This window comes from Aotus nancymaae, unplaced genomic scaffold, assembly GCF_030222135.1.
Source record: "Aotus nancymaae isolate 86718 unplaced genomic scaffold, 86718_ANA_hifiasm-v0.15.2.pri h1tg000029l, whole genome shotgun sequence".
Lineage (NCBI taxonomy): Eukaryota > Metazoa > Chordata > Mammalia > Primates > Aotidae > Aotus > Aotus nancymaae.
In genome coordinates this window covers 37986987-38001806 of record NW_026988442.1, presented here as the reverse complement: position 1 = coordinate 38001806, position 14820 = coordinate 37986987, and the positions used below count along the sequence as shown (strand labels likewise).

The 14820-nt window shown below is 45.1% G+C and overlaps 2 protein-coding genes across 2 annotated transcripts; one reads left to right on the top strand and one right to left on the bottom strand.

The window, feature by feature from the left end:
* Positions 1–401: 401 nt before the first annotated feature.
* Positions 402–4097, top strand: ATP5F1E (ATP synthase F1 subunit epsilon). The gene is made up of 3 exons (XM_012467553.3): positions 402–538; positions 2318–2444; positions 3937–4097. Exons 1-2 carry the CDS (start codon positions 507–509, stop codon positions 2439–2441), a joined length of 156 nt encoding a protein of 51 aa, XP_012322976.1. The 5' UTR covers positions 402–506; the 3' UTR covers positions 2442–2444; positions 3937–4097.
* Positions 4098–6361: 2264 nt separating this feature from the next.
* Positions 6362–13401, bottom strand: TUBB1 (tubulin beta 1 class VI). The gene is made up of 4 exons (XM_012467552.3): positions 13131–13401; positions 9549–9657; positions 8912–9022; positions 6362–8816 (listed from the first exon to the last, which is right to left on the bottom strand). Exons 1-4 carry the CDS (start codon positions 13185–13187, stop codon positions 7738–7740), a joined length of 1356 nt encoding a protein of 451 aa, XP_012322975.1. The 5' UTR covers positions 13188–13401; the 3' UTR covers positions 6362–7737.
* Between the last annotated feature and the right edge of the window lie 1419 nt (positions 13402–14820).

Below are 14820 nucleotides of genomic sequence, written 5' to 3'. Positions count from 1 at the left end.
TCTCAGCTCTCAGGACACGCTTATCTGTCCACAGATTTTCAAAAAGCCGGCGCCGTTTCCCTGAAGCGGGTGCAAAGCCAGGCCCTCGGGGCGGCCGTCCCCGCGCCGCCTCGCGTCCTCGCCTCCCGAAAGCACGCGGCTCCACGGCCCCCCAGCCCCCTTGCCCCGGCCGCCCGCGTCGGGGTAATACGGAAGCCCGGGAAACACACGCCTCGGGCGCTCGCGGAGCCAATAGGTGGACGCAGTCGGCCGGCCCGCCCGGGGATTGGCACCCGCGGTCCAAGCCTCGCGTGCCCATTGGCTACCGGCGCCAGGGGGCTTCCGCGGCAGGGCAACAGGGGCCGTGCGCAAGGGAGGGGCGGGGCAGGAGGCGGTGATTGGCAGGCCCGCACGCCCCGCCCCTTCCGCTTCTGTGGTCTGAACTTCCTGCGGCTGAACCGCCCGGCTGAGCCGACATTGCCGGCGTCTTTGCGATTCGACCCGACGCGTTCCGTTTTCTCGACAGCATGGTGGCCTACTGGCGACAGGCTGGACTAAGGTAGGCCCAGGCCTCCAGAGGGAAGGGCGCCGCGAGCCCGGCCCGCACGCATCCAAGTGCCCAGAGGTCATGCAGGACACGGCCGGGAGCAGCTGCCCCACGCGTGACCGGGACTGGTCGAGCCTCGGGTGCCGCCGCCAAGATGGCGTCGCTATGGGCAAAGCGTTCTGGAGGGCGCGGCCTCGGCCTCGCGTGGGAGTGCGCCTGTGTCCTGCGTCGCCTCCCGTCGGGGCGGCCCAACACCCAGAGTGCCCGTGGACACCTTGCGAATGGGAGCTTTCTCGAGAGAGAGGCCAGCTCTTTTCTTCCAGAATGGTGCTGGAGCCAGATGGTCAAAGTAGTACAGTCACAGCCACCTCGGGAAACAGGAGATTTTTTTCCACGTTACCGCTGTTGGCAGCTTTGATCTTTAATCCAGCATCGCGGTAGAGTCTTTTACAACGTTACACATATTTTTAAACTTTTAAGTCCTGTCAATCTCAGGTTTACTTATGTGTAAAAGGGGTGACAGTCGTTGGTAAACTGTAGAGAGCTCCTCACAAAGATGAGAGTTGGTTCCTGGGAAGATCAAATATGGAACCCACTTGAGGACATGGTGTCTCATAGTGGAACCGAAAACCATTGTTGTAGGTGTCACATCTGACCCATGCACCTGAATGAGCAGAAGTACCGTGCGTGTTCCAGGTGACACACCTTGTTCGTTGACTAGATGGTGTTGCACTTTCCATTTTGTGGGTATATGTGACCGCTCTACAACTAAGCTTCCCGGTTTGCTGAGGTCAAGCAAGCAATCTTGTAGAACTGGAAGGTGGATGATCTACTACTGGATGATAGTCCCAGTAGCAGATGCCATTTATTAGCCAACTTTCCTGTGATCTGTACCTTTTCACACTTTGTTTTTCCTCCTCCCAGCTGTCAGGACAGGTATTATCCTTTTATTCTATTGTTTTTTCAGGTGAATAAAGGTGCTGAAAAGGTTGACCAGCCTGAAGGTCACCCAGTTAGTAAGAATGGACGCAGGCATTGGAACTCATACCTCTGAGTCCCCAAAATAAATTCTAAAACATGAGAAAATAGACAGCACCCCTCCCCGCTTCCTGTTTTTCATAAGTGTGAAAGGTGATCTGACATCTTTTGGAAACTACGTTGTTGATGGGAGTCCATCTACCAAACAGGAAGCAGGTTTTACGATTTTGCTAGCATTGATGATGTTCTCTAAGCACTTTTCAGTTTAATTTAGAAATCTTGATTAGGAAGTATTTTCAGTGGCAGATTTGTGATGCAGAATTCAGTATTCTCAAGAAAACCTTTAAATAATTTAGTACAGGAAGAACTGTTTTAATTCAAAATAGTTTTTTCTCTTAATTATGTATACCTCACCTTTCAAGAATAATGTAATTAAAGTTTTAAGGAGAGAGAGAATTGATTGATCATGTTATAGTCTCTGTTAACATTTTGGTCTATTTTTTTTCTGTGCTGTGGGATTTTTAAAAACATTTATGCAGCTTTTAATTTGAATTAATATACTCTAAAGAGAAAACAGTACAAAGAAGAAAAATCAAAGATCATGCATCCAAACACCAGTTAATACTTCGGTACACTTTTTTCTAGTGTTATTTTTCTTTGTATAGATTCTGGCGTTAGTCATATTTTTAAATCCAGTTGTACACTAAGGTACAACCAAACCAAAATAAAAAGTACAGGAAGAAAAGCGAAAGCACATAACAGCTGTCTGGCTGGAATATTGATAATTAACTGTATACCTTCATTTTCTCCCAGCTACATCCGATATTCCCAGATCTGTGCAAAAGCAGTGAGAGATGCGCTGAAGACAGAATTCAAAGCAAATGCTGAGAAGACTGCTGGCAGCAATGTAAAAATTGTGAAAGTAAAGAAGGAATAATCTGTAAGTTACTGATTGATTTAGAACAGTTGCATCCGAAGTTTTTGGAACACCATAAAGATCAAAATAATTTTAGTTTTGGGTTCTGTTCATTTTTTAGTCAGTGTATTTGGAAGTTAGTTATTGGGATAATATAATTTAGAGCATACAGGTTATAGAAGTCCTTTGGCCTAATAAAAAGAAAGTCTTTTCAGGCCCTAACAAGCAGGAGTAATTGGTACATTGATTTTCAGTTCATTTAGCAATGCTTAGGTAGAGAGCCATGTTATTTTAATTAAACCTGTTTCATTTGTCTGCACAAATCAAATAATTTGGAGGATGAACTCCCCACTTTTATAATTGCTATTGGAGTTAACATAACAGTTCAAGAGCATGAAAAATTACAGTTCTTTACATTTTTATTTCCCCCACATCTAATATTTTCACAAATCACTACTTCCTGAACATAGTAACTACAAGTACAGGGAAGGGTCCTGCTGTTGTACCAAGCAATAAAATCTGCAAGACCCTGCAGTGAATACTGTTTTGCTAAATTTATTATGCTTTTAGAGGGTTTGGTTCATTTTACTTTTTCAAAGATGTTGGTGATGTAAAGTTACATTCTCATGAAATAAAAAGTTCTGTACAGTTGCTAGGTGTAGACTTTTGCGTTCCAAATTATAAACGTGGTTTTATCTCTAAAGTACTTTCTTGACATTGTTATTTCAAAGGTAGGCAAAGCAAATTGTCAGAGATGTTTTCCAGATTTAATTTTCTTGTTTTGCTTTTAAAAAGCTTCAGACTCACAATAGCACGGAAATGTGAGAAATATTAATCCTTTGGCAGCTTGTGGTTATGAGCAATTTTACTTATTGGAACTGTCTCCCCTAAGCACTTTTTATTTTCATTTTGAATTAGTAAATATTTTATTACAAGTCTGGAGATGGAGTGTTTTGAATTTAGCCCTTTTTCTATGGGCTGTCTAATCTCATAATTCTGAGTAATGAGACCTGGTTTTATGTTGGGTTGTTTTGTTTTAACGATAAACTAACAGAAGATCATTTAGCCTCACACCGCTCTGCAGCAGCCACTAGACTCTGCATCAAACGCCGAGATTTTGCGGTGTCCTAGGGGTGGGGAAGTAGTGTCTGATCCCCTTAAACAAATCATTAGCCCCTCTCTGTTATGTCCTTCGGAGTTGGGAACCTCACCTCATTAGCACAGGAGATGTGAGTGTCTTTTAAAGGCAAAGTAGTTTCTTTATTACTGGGAGAGTGTTTACTTTTACTCAGCCGAGAAATGCCTGCTTGACTAAGCCTGTGTACTTGAACTGGCACCTTTGACTAAGCCTGTGTACTTGAACTGGCACCTTTTTACATCCAAGCCAAGGCAATGTGAATTATAGCCACAGTTATACCGTTCACTATAAGGAAGTTATTTCTTATATTCATGTTGAATTTTTAAGAAAACACCCGAGAACTAGCCGGCAACTGTTGCGTTTTCTTTTTCTTCCTAGACCCTGACTAAAGCTTGATATGCCGTATTTCCAAGGTGAAGATGTGTGGCCACATGTTACGGCAGATTGAAAAGGATCTTATTTCATGGAAAAAAAAATCTTGTCTTGTTCATAAATTGACAATGTCAATAAATTGAAGTATGGTTCACTGTTACTCTTGATTTTTAGTTTCTGTCAGACTTTTATTCTCTTTAGAGGAACTGTCTGCACAGCTGCATGATTGTGGCCATGTGAACCAGAGTTTCTTAAAAGCACGGGAAGCCAGATTTAATATTTAGTGACCAAAGGGATGCAGAAAGCATTTTGAAAATGTCTCAAAATAGTTGTTTCATGACATTAATTGGTGATCAAAATTATCTGCTGTCATTGAGACTTTGTAGTCCCTTATTTTTGAATTGTTGTCAGAATAATGAATTGGTCATCAGTAACCTAAATGAAAATAATTATTCCATACTAAAAGTGCTTATTAGAAGAAGAAATACTAAATTGTACTCACGTTTTTTGTATTCACTTAAAACCTATAGATAAAAACAATTACTTTAAGCACAAAGTGCTTTTCACATTGTTTTGTAAATGTATCTTTATATTCTTGTAACATTTCTCATGGGAAATGAGGCAAAGCTATTTAATAACTTGCTTGCTGAGTTGATGGCCAAACTAAAATTACAGTCTAAAGTTTTTGACTGCAGATCTGGTGCATGATGATCACAACGCAATTTCGTGGTATTTTCATAGTGATTTCATTCATTGATTATTTAGGGATGAAGAATTGTTGCAAGTTACAGTTTTTATCTTTCTTTGAAACTTGGGAACAGTTGGCCAGGTAAAATACCATTGCAAAGTTAATTGCCTGATTTTAACTGTATTTGGAGAATGGAGAAATAAATTTGAACTGGAAATTTTGAAACACCATTCTAGGACCCGTTCTCACTATGGTACTTAAGCTCACAAGGATTCATCAGGGCCACTATCAGCAATGCTGAGGTCAAGCTGAAAAGAAAGTCTTTGTCCCAGCTTCTGGGAATGACTTATTGTCCCAATACTTGACCTGTAGGTTTTTATTGAATTTTTAGCACAGAGTGAGCAGGAGGCCCAGCCGATTGAGTGGGAAAGAGTGCCTCTGGACAACAGCATGTTAGGAGCCCCTGGAGTCCTTTGCTCGGAGCTGTCAGCCTGCTATTTGCAAGTTAGGACACCTCAGTTCAGTGCTGTGGTCCCCAAGACTAAGGTACTAGGAAGCATCCTCCATTACAGGGAATAGGAATAAATGAATCACAGGTCTGTAGGGCCTTTTTGATACAGGATGAATAAAGTAACTAATAAATGGGCTAAATTATTTCCAGTCAAGTAATTAGAGATATGTCATTTATTAAGGAGGCAGATGGGGTGCTTAAGAGGTGAGACTTAGGGACAGGGTTTCTGATATGGAAAGGAGTGAAGTAACTGAGTAAAAGACAAGTTTACCATCAGGCAGAGTTTGTGAGGGACTCTTTCTCTGTGATTAAAAAAAAAAAATCCTGAACCAGTAGTATAATGAAATAAACTTCCTGCCTCCAGTGCTGCTGGGTAGCTGGCGGGGCAACTGTTCCCAATGATGAGGTGACCTCAATCAGACCAGCTTGTGGGTATCCCACTAACTAGTTGGGTGATGTTTGAGGGAGTCAGTCTCTTAGTTCACGTAGTCCTTGTGTGTGAAGTGAAGGAATCGGATAAGCTCTAAGATTCTGATTCTGCTGTCTCAGTCTCTGAGAAACCAATGTCGCCGTAGCAACCATACTGCTGAAGGAATAAGCTCTTCAAAATCAGAAGGGACAAATTTCTCTAGGTTTCTAGTTTGTGTTTTGTGTTTTTAAATCTATTTCTACCATACAAAAGAGTAGGATGGTGAGATGCATTTCTAAATATTTTTAACTACTCAGTCTGGGTGGTTAGGCTTCAAGAAAAGGAATTGATTTAGTCTGAAATAAAGCAATTTTGCCAAATTATTTTATACTTTAATGATTGCTATTGAGCAAACAAATCTTTACAGTAATGTAAATCACAAGTTGTTTAAAAGGTTTAAATACCTCTCTCCTTACATCTACTTCATTGCCTCCTTAGGTTTGGGAAGTAAAGCACCAGAGGAAGCATGTGTAAATCCTTGTATAATCGCAGGATGCAGGTCTTCAGCATCTCAGGAAGTTACTAACTTCTCACTAAGTATATAGGTGCAGTGGTGCAGCTTCTTACTAAATCTAGTGCTTCTTGAACCACATGTAGAAAGTGTTGAAAACATGATGGTGGTTTTGTGTTTTTTGAAGTTTGTAAATAGAAAACTTGTTGGTGATCCCAATGGCAAGGTATTTTTCACTTGATATGTACTTTAGTTATTTCCTCATGATGCATACGTGAGAAGAGTGAAGTTTCTCAGAATGAGCAACTGTCATCCATTCACCTGCTATTTTATTATTGCTGATTACAAAAGCAAATCAAGAGATGAAAACCCAGTTGCCTGCAAGTAAATATGTACTGCAGTGAGGGTCGGAGCATTTTCCTATTACCAGTTATCCATGGATCAAATAGTGTATCTCAGTGGTAATTCTAGAGGGCCATTAAAACCCTGATGGTGCTGGAAGAGATGGCAGTGCTGCCCGTCAGAAATAGGTAAATTGTAATTAAGAAGTTATGGTTGATTTGATTGCGCTCTTGTGTATCTGGTCCTGTTGTAATGTGAGCAGATTAAAATCATGTCGTGGTTAAAGCTGTGTCATGCAAACATTTATGGCAATTTCTGTAAATTAATTTGAACTGTAAAAGTTCCTTAATGAGACGGTGTCCTCCGTAACAGAAGGACACTGCAGCCACTGCTGCTTCATTCCTGCATTTGAATGGTTGCAGATCAGATGGTGTGCCCTTTCTCAAAGAGGCTGTGGAGCTTTTTGGGGGGTGATTACTGAATGAAAGTGAAAAGAGCACTTCAAAAGAGCCTTTAAAAGGAAAACCAAGGATGATTATTAATGAGTTCCTGGGATCTAACACTAATAAGAAATTTAAAATATATAAACACACATGTTCAAAGCTAGCTCTTCAGAAATGAAGATCAGAGGGCTGCAGATTAGTTTTGCTTGTCTTTTGTTTTTCATGTTTAGACCAGGTGTTTTTCTAGGGAGGACTGTGACTTTTCTTTTTTCCTCTTTTCCAGTTAGCAGGTTGTGTGCACAGGTCCACACAGCATGGATTATTTCTAGTGGATGTTGACTCACATTGACCTTGGCTCTGTAGCTCCCCATGTACTAGTCAGGCACCTGGCTCTTGTGAAGGCTGGCAGGCACAGGAAGGCAGGATGCCAGGCAGTGTTTGCTCAGAGGAGAGAACCTAAGGGAAGAGTCTTAGTAGCCCTCGGATACCAAGTGAGGATTCCAGGGTGCTTATCAGTGCTGCTCGAGTTTAAAAAGTTAACACCAGCTGCGGTGGCTCCTGCAGATCCACACGTGTAGTCTGGATGCCTGGCACAAGGCATATCATAAATAGCCAGTGAACACTTTGAAACAAAGGGAGCACTTTACACTTCACTATATTTTTAAGTTAATAAGTATGCATTTAATGTCAAACTCGTCAAAGTTAGTAAATGTCAGCAAAGACCCTAACGCCTATCAGCTGCTCCCCACCCCATCTCCCGCAGTCCCTGTGTTGAAGCTAATGATGAGTGCATATCATTCACTGTGCTGCAGTGCAGAATGGGTTTTGGAGTGCTGCAGGAGAAACACTAATCTAACGGGAAACTGTTCTGTAAGCGGCTCCGTGGCACAGCTTCTCTCACGGTTAATGTCCGTTATCTTCTGGCTCCATTTCTGCCTCCTCCGTGACCTCTTCATTTTCCTCTAGAACTGCTTTGGCATCTTGAAATTGTTGGTACTCAGATACCAAATCATGGATGTTACTTTCAGCTTCCCCAAACTCGTTTATGTCCATCCCTTCACTGGTGTACCAGTGCACAAAAGCTTTCCTTTTGAACATGGCTGAGAAATGCTCAGAGACCCTATTAAAGATCTCTTGGATGGCCGTGTTGTTGCCAATGAAGGTGGCGGCCATGCTCAGCCCCTGGGGCGGGATGTCGCAAACAGCCACCTTGACATTGTTGGGAATCCACTCCACAAAACAGCCGCTGTTCCTGGTCTGCACGGAGAGCAGCTGCTGGTCCACTTCCTTGGTGGACATCTTGCCCCGGAAGATGCAGGCCACTGTTAGGTAGCGGCCACGGCGGGGGTCACAGGCAGCCATGGTGTTGCGGGCGTCGAACATCTGCTGGGTGAGCTCGGCCACGGAGAGGGCCCGGTACTGCTGGCTGCCCTGGGCTGTGAGCGGGGCAAAGCCGGGCATAAAGAAGTGCAGGCGGGGGAAGGGGACCATGTTCACTGCCAGCTTGCGTAGGTCTGCGTTGAGCTGACCCGGGAACCGGAGGGAGGTGGTTATGCCGCTCATGGTCAAGGACACCAGGTGGTTGAGATCCCCGTAGGTGGGTGTCGTCAGCTTCAGGGTACGGAAGCAGATGTCGTAGAGGGCCTCATTGTCAATACAGAAACAGGCATCTGCATTCTCAATCAGCTGGTGGATAGACAAGACCGCGTTGTAGGGCTCCACCACTGTGTCTGACACCTTGGGGGAAGGCATGACACTGAAGGAATTCATGATCCGGTCCGGGTAGTCCTCTCTGATCTTGTTCATGAGCAGAGTGCCCATCCCAGAGCCTGTGCCCCCGCCCAGGGAGTGGACGATCTGGAAGCCCTGCAGGCAGTCACAGCTCTCGCTCTCGTGCCTCACCACCTCCAGAACGTTCTCGATCAGCTCGGCTCCCTCTGTGTAATGGCCTTTGGCCCAGTTGTTGCCAGCCCCAAAGTTACCTGTGGCAAAAAAGAGTAACCAGCAAGGTGAAAAGAGAAGGGCACCATTAAGGCATCCGCCTCTCCTCCTGGTGGAACCTTCTGGAAAAACCTACCATGGACAAAACTGTTGGGTTGAAAGAGGGCTCCTAATTTGCTAGATCGAATGCTGTCCATCATCCCAGGTTCTAGGTCCACCAAGACTGCTCGGGGCACATATTTCCTACCTGTGTAGAAAAATAGGAAAAAGTCAGCATGCTTGTTTTTCTAAAAGTTATGTTTTATCAGAATAGACCTTGCCATACTGGTCCAAAAAAATCATGGATATTCTAGAAAGGGGCCCTTGGTAGGTTGAGATTTGAGTATCTAACATCATATTTCTGACCCCAACAGCAATCTCACAAATCTATAGAATTACCCAAGAAACACTGTCGTTGCTCTGTGATAGTGCCAGTGAGAGATTCTCTTCTTTCATACTGGAAATGATTCTGTTTTCATTTGTGAAACCACAGAGGAAAGTGAGTACTTCACCTGCTTGTGTTAAGGTGTGTGCCCCATCCGGCAGCTTCTTCCCCAGTCCTGCCTCTTGACCAGGGGCTGGGGACCCACCACTCTGGGGATCCTGCTGCCCTGCCTGCCGCCTCCCTGAGCCTGGACATCACTACATTGACATTCTGTCTCCTGGGCCTCTGCCCATCCTTTGTCTGTGTTCCCAGTTGCCAGATCACTGCTCCCAGAGCTCCCCAGGCCTACCGTAGGCTTCGTTGTAGTACACGCTGATTCTCTCCAGCTGCAAGGCCGAGGCCCCGCGGTCACTCCCAGCCGAGTCAATCCCATGCTCCTCACCAATCATCTCCCAGAACTGAAAGCAGGAGGAAGGTCACAGTAAAGGGACCCCAAAAAAGGCTGTGTTAGCCAGAGAGAAAGTTAGCACTCCTAGGCCTGTTTCCCTGGGGTTGCCTGACCCTCCCCAAGACATTCTTTTTGGGCCTTTTCATAAATAACCATGACATCATTTACTTTTTGCCTCTACTAAGCAGTATGAAGTAATATGAAGGCTGCGTTTTCCCCCTACCTGAACTTAAATAAAATGTCACCAAATACTAAATTGGATTTTGCTCCTATTAAATTGAGACCATTATATACATTAAAACTGTTTTAGAATTTAACGTCAATGTGTCTCTAATTTCTCTTTATAATGCTCCAAGCTAGTAAAGTGTAGATTCCATTAAAGGAAAATAAGATGAATTTTTGTCTGATTTCACAATAATATTTCACTTTGGGGATTTCTTTTCATGAACTTTTCCAAACAACCCATAACTTGGACCTCTATGCATGATTTTAAGTAATGGCTTTTTTTTTTTTTTTTTTGAGACGGAGTCTCACTCTGTCACTAGGCAGGAGTGCAGTGATGCAATCTCAGCTCACTGTAACCTCGGCCTCCCGAGTAGCTGGAACTACAGGTGTGGGCTACCATGTCCAGCTAATTTTTATATTTTTAGTAGAGATGGGGTTTCACCATGTTGGCCAGGATGGTCTCGATCTCTTGACCACATGATCTGCCCACCTCAGCCTTTCAAAAGTGCTGGGATTACAGGCATGAGCCACCATGTCTGTTCTTTGGGGTTTTTTTGAGACAGAGTTTTACTCTTGTAGCCCAGGCTGGAGTGCAGTGGCATGATCTCGGCTCACTGCAACCTCCACCTCCTGAGTTCAAACAATTCCCCTGCCTCAGCCTCCCAAGTAGCTGGGATTACCTCCCAAGTAGTCATTCGCCACCATGCCTAGCTACTTTTTGCATTTTTAGTAGAGATGGGGTTTTGCCATGTTGGCCAGGCTGGTCTTGAACTCCTGACCTCAGGTGATCCACCCACCTCAGCCTCCCAAAGTGCTGGGATTACAGGTGTGAGCCACCACACCAGGCCAGTAATGTGCATTTTTTATGACCAGGTATACACACAATTCAAAATTACACATAGTTGTCCTCTAGTAACTGTTTGAAACACACTGCCCTTCCAGTCACATACACAGTACTTATTAACATAGATATGTGCCAGGCTCTTAATAGGCAAACAGTTACTGGGATTACTCCTTTTGATCACCCTGAAAAGCACATATTAAAATGCAATGAAAATGTATTCACATATGCTAAAATCCCCAATCATAGGCCAAGGTTTTAGTAACAAGGCACTAATTCATGGTAAACTGCCAGCACTGTTCAGGGAGTGGAAGAAAAATAAAATTCAAATTCTAAGATACACCAAATTAAATGTGTCTTAAAGTTCTTATGGCTCCAAATTATGAGTTGGCCAGGACTCTCAATACTAGACAATGCGATTCTAGAGTGAGAGCTGAGACCCTATCTAAAGCCAGCCACCTTCTCCCGAGGGCCCCTCTCCGTATTATCTTCCAGCTTCAGAGCAACAGGGCTCATGCCTGCCACTTCTCTGTGTATTAGTTATGAATGTCTTACCCCGAGGCATGGAGGAATGGTGACTTCTTTTCAAGCAGTAATGTTCTTTGCCCCAGGTTTAAAACACCTGCGTTTAAAAGCCTTAGCTGCTTCCTAGCAGCATTACTCACAGTAGCCAAAAGGCAGAAACAACCCAAGTGTCATTGATGGATGATGAATGTAGGTGTTTTAAAACCTTACTTTTAATGCAACTCATACTAGTAAAAGTAACTTCACAATAGCAAAGAGAACACGATAAATTTTGCACAGTGCAATTGGTCATCTTAAAATCAAGATTGGAGATCGTGGGTTCGGGCACCTGTGTTCTTGGGGTTGGCCTATTGAGTTAGGTACTTCATAGAAAATCTTAAGCAGGGAAGGTAAGGGAGAGAAAAAAATATTTATAGTCCAGAGGGTATATTTTGATTAATTCTGCTACTGTACACGAAAACTTTATTTTGGGTCTACCTCTTAAATTTTCAATTGCATACTAATAAAACAGTAATTGGTGGATTTTTTCTTTGTTTTTTTGTTTTGTTTTGTTTTGTTTTTGAGACAGAGTCTTGCTCTTATCACCTAGGCTGAAGTGCAGTGGCACAACCTCAGCTCACTGCAGCCTTCGCCTCCCAGGTTCAAGCAATTCTGCCTCAGCTTCCCAAGTAGCTGGGATTATAGGCACCCACCACCACACTAGGCTAATTTGTGTATTTTTAGTAGAGACAGGATTTCACCATGTTGGCCAGGCTGGTCTTGAACTCCTGACCTCATGACCCGCCTGCCTCAGCCTCCCAAAGTGCTGGGATTACAGGCGTGAGCCATTGTGCATGGCCAGTAATTGATTTTTTTAAGCTTTATAATAAACATGAGAAGGGAGGGAAAAGACACCTTAGTGACAGGGCATAGAAAGTTCCTCAACAAACTTCAAAAAGCTGTTTTTATATCTAAAAATAAATTACTATTTTTAGATATATAAAGTTCATTGTTAAGATGATAAAAGTGGGCTGGGCGCTGTGGCTCACACCTATAATCCCAGCACTTTGGGAGTCCAAGCTGGGCAAATCACCTGAGGTCAGGAGTTCTAGACCAGCCTGACCAACATGGTGAAATCCTGCCTCTACTAAAAATATAAAATTAGCCAGGTGTGGTGATGCATGCCTGTAATCCCAGCTACTCAGGAGACTGAGGCAGGAGAATCACTTGAACCCAGGAGGCAGAGGTTGTGGCAAACCGAGATCATGCTATTGCACTCCAGCCTGGGCAACAAGAGCAAAAGTCTGTCTCCAAAAAAAAAAAAAAACGAAAAGGAAAAAAAGATGATCCCAGTACTTTGGAAGGCTGAGGTGGAGGATCACGTGAGCCCATGAGTTCAAGACCAGCCTGGGCAACAAAGTGAGATCCCCATCTCTCAAAAAAATAAAAAAATTAGCCAGGCATAGTGGTGCACACCTGTAATGCCAGCTACTCAGGAGGCTGAGGCAGGAGAATAGCTTGAGCCCAGGAGGTTGAGGCTATAGTGAGCTGTGACTGTGCCACTGCACTCCAGTCTGGGCAACAGAGTGAGACCCTGTCTCAAAAAAAAGATGATAAACATATTATATAATGGTTGGCATGTATTGTACATATGTATCTATGGACAAAATTAATCAACACTCTAAGCTCTTAATGTGTCTTGTATCTCTTTAATTAAAGATTGTTTCCTTCTTTTCCTGTGTGAAAAAAAAATTTTAAAGAATAATTGTAAAGCCTAAAGGCATTGTCTGATACTTAGCAAGTGCATGAAATCTCCTAGACTCACTGTGCTCCCTGCTAACTTAGGGTATTCTCTTGGTTGGCTGCCTCTATGGACTGTGGCAAAGCTAGGATTATAACCAAACGTTACTTACCTTGGCTCCGATCTGGTTGCCACACTGGCCAATCTGAATGTGGACAATTTCACGCATCCTTGCTCTGAGCCCAAGTCTAAGATCTTCACAGAATCCTTAGACTCTCAGAATCCAGAGCCTCGGTTCACTGGTATGAGCCCAGCACAGCTGTGGTCATTGTAGTGGTGGGACTGGCTGACCAAGCTACCCTCACAGTGTGACCCAAGGGTGTGTCCACCCCAGAGGCCCAGCTCCCCGCCCTCAGCCAGTCCTGGCCCTTCTCTGCTTTCTGCCTGTCATGCTTCTGGGAGGAAGTGTTTTTCCTCTCTCAACACAGAATACTGCCCCATCATTTCCTAGAGAGCGAGTGCAAGATTAAAGGCCGCCTCGGTGCACAGGGCCTGGAGGCTGGCACTGTTTGCAGGCCTCTAGGCACCCATGCTTGCTCTGATGCCCGTGGTGTGATGACTGGCTCCTCGCTCACCCAGGTGACCAGACCACCTCCAAGGGCTTTCCCTGTCCGACTTCCCAGCCCATTTTCCAGACTTTGGTCCCCAGAAGCCCCATGCTCCGATACAGTGAAAGGATCCACGGCTGGACCTGGCAGGTCACGGGTATTGCCAGCATCAGGCACTGTCTGCCCACCCATCCCTGACATGCCCTTTCTCACCCTGTCTGCCAGTTACTCTGCAGTGCCCTGCAGGCCTCTCAGACCCCTGCCCTGTCCGTGCCAGGGCTGGGCTGCCCCTCAGCACCCTTCCCAGCTCCCGTTCTGTCGCCCCATCACTCCTGTCGTGGTGTCTGGAGTCTTAACGTTTGCCATAAGGTCCCTTTACCAGACCCTGAATTCTCCAAGTGCAAAATGGACTCCCAGTTGCCTTCTCTTAGGGCCGGGTGCGGTGGCTCACTCCCGTAATCCCAGCACTTTGGGAGGCCAAGGTGGGTGGATCACCTGAGATCAGGAGTTCAAGACCAGCCTGGCCAACATGGCGAAACCCCATCTCTACTAAAAACACAGAAATTAGCCAGGTGTGGTGGCGCACACATGTAGTTCCAGCTACTCAGAGAGCTGAGGCATGAGAATCGCTTGAACCTGCGAGGGGGAAGTTGTAATGAGCTGAGATCGTGCCACTGCACTCCAGCCTGGGCGGCAGAGCAAGATTCAACAAAACAAAACACCATTACCCTCTCTCATGTGCAGTACAGGAGTGGCAGCAGGCTGGGTACTCAGCCGCTGGAAAGCAGCAGTTCATTCTCCTGGTCCTCAGCACATCCCCTGCCCTCAAGCTTCCATCAGCGTCGAAAGCCAGCCCTAGGCTTCGTTACCTCCAAACATGCAAGGGCATCCGGGCCAAACACCAGCTCCGTATCCTTGCCGAAGAGGGTGGCAGTTCCCTACCTCCTGGAGATGAGGTGGAGGCTTCCAGAGAAGAGGGGAAATGGACTCCCTGAGAAGCCGTGAGAGCCGTGGCTCGTTAGAGGGGAGAGCTGGTAGGCACAGCCTACTGCGCTCCGGAGGTGCAGATACAAGGGAAGGTACAGGGCAAATCTCACTCCCGAAGCCCTGAGGATGTGGGCAACCACCATCGGTGAGCACCTGCCTCCTGAAGCCTCTCTTCAGCATCTGATCTGCCTGTGTTCGTTCTGAGGCTGCCCCCATTCATTGAACAGCTATGGATGGGGTCCTGTCATATGCTAGGCTCACCTTGAG

What these genes read in the sequence shown, in the direction of transcription:
- ATP5F1E (XM_012467553.3), top strand. Translation starts at nt 507, where the DNA reads ATGGTGGCCTACTGGCGACAGGCTGGACTAAG. An exon ending in TGGCGACAGGCTGGACTAAG is followed by an intron (nt 539 to 2,317) that starts GTAGGCCCAGGC and finishes ATTTTCTCCCAG; the next exon opens with CTACATCCGATATTCCCAGA.
- TUBB1 (XM_012467552.3), bottom strand. Translation starts at nt 13,187, where the DNA reads ATGCGTGAAATTGTCCACATTCAGATTGGCCAGTGTGGCAACCAGATC. An exon ending in GTACTACAACGAAGCCTACG is followed by an intron (nt 9,023 to 9,548) that starts GTAGGCCTGGGG and finishes TTTTCTACACAG; the next exon opens with GTAGGAAATATGTGCCCCGA. An exon ending in ACCCAACAGTTTTGTCCATG is followed by an intron (nt 8,817 to 8,911) that starts GTAGGTTTTTCC and finishes TTTTTGCCACAG; the next exon opens with GTAACTTTGGGGCTGGCAAC.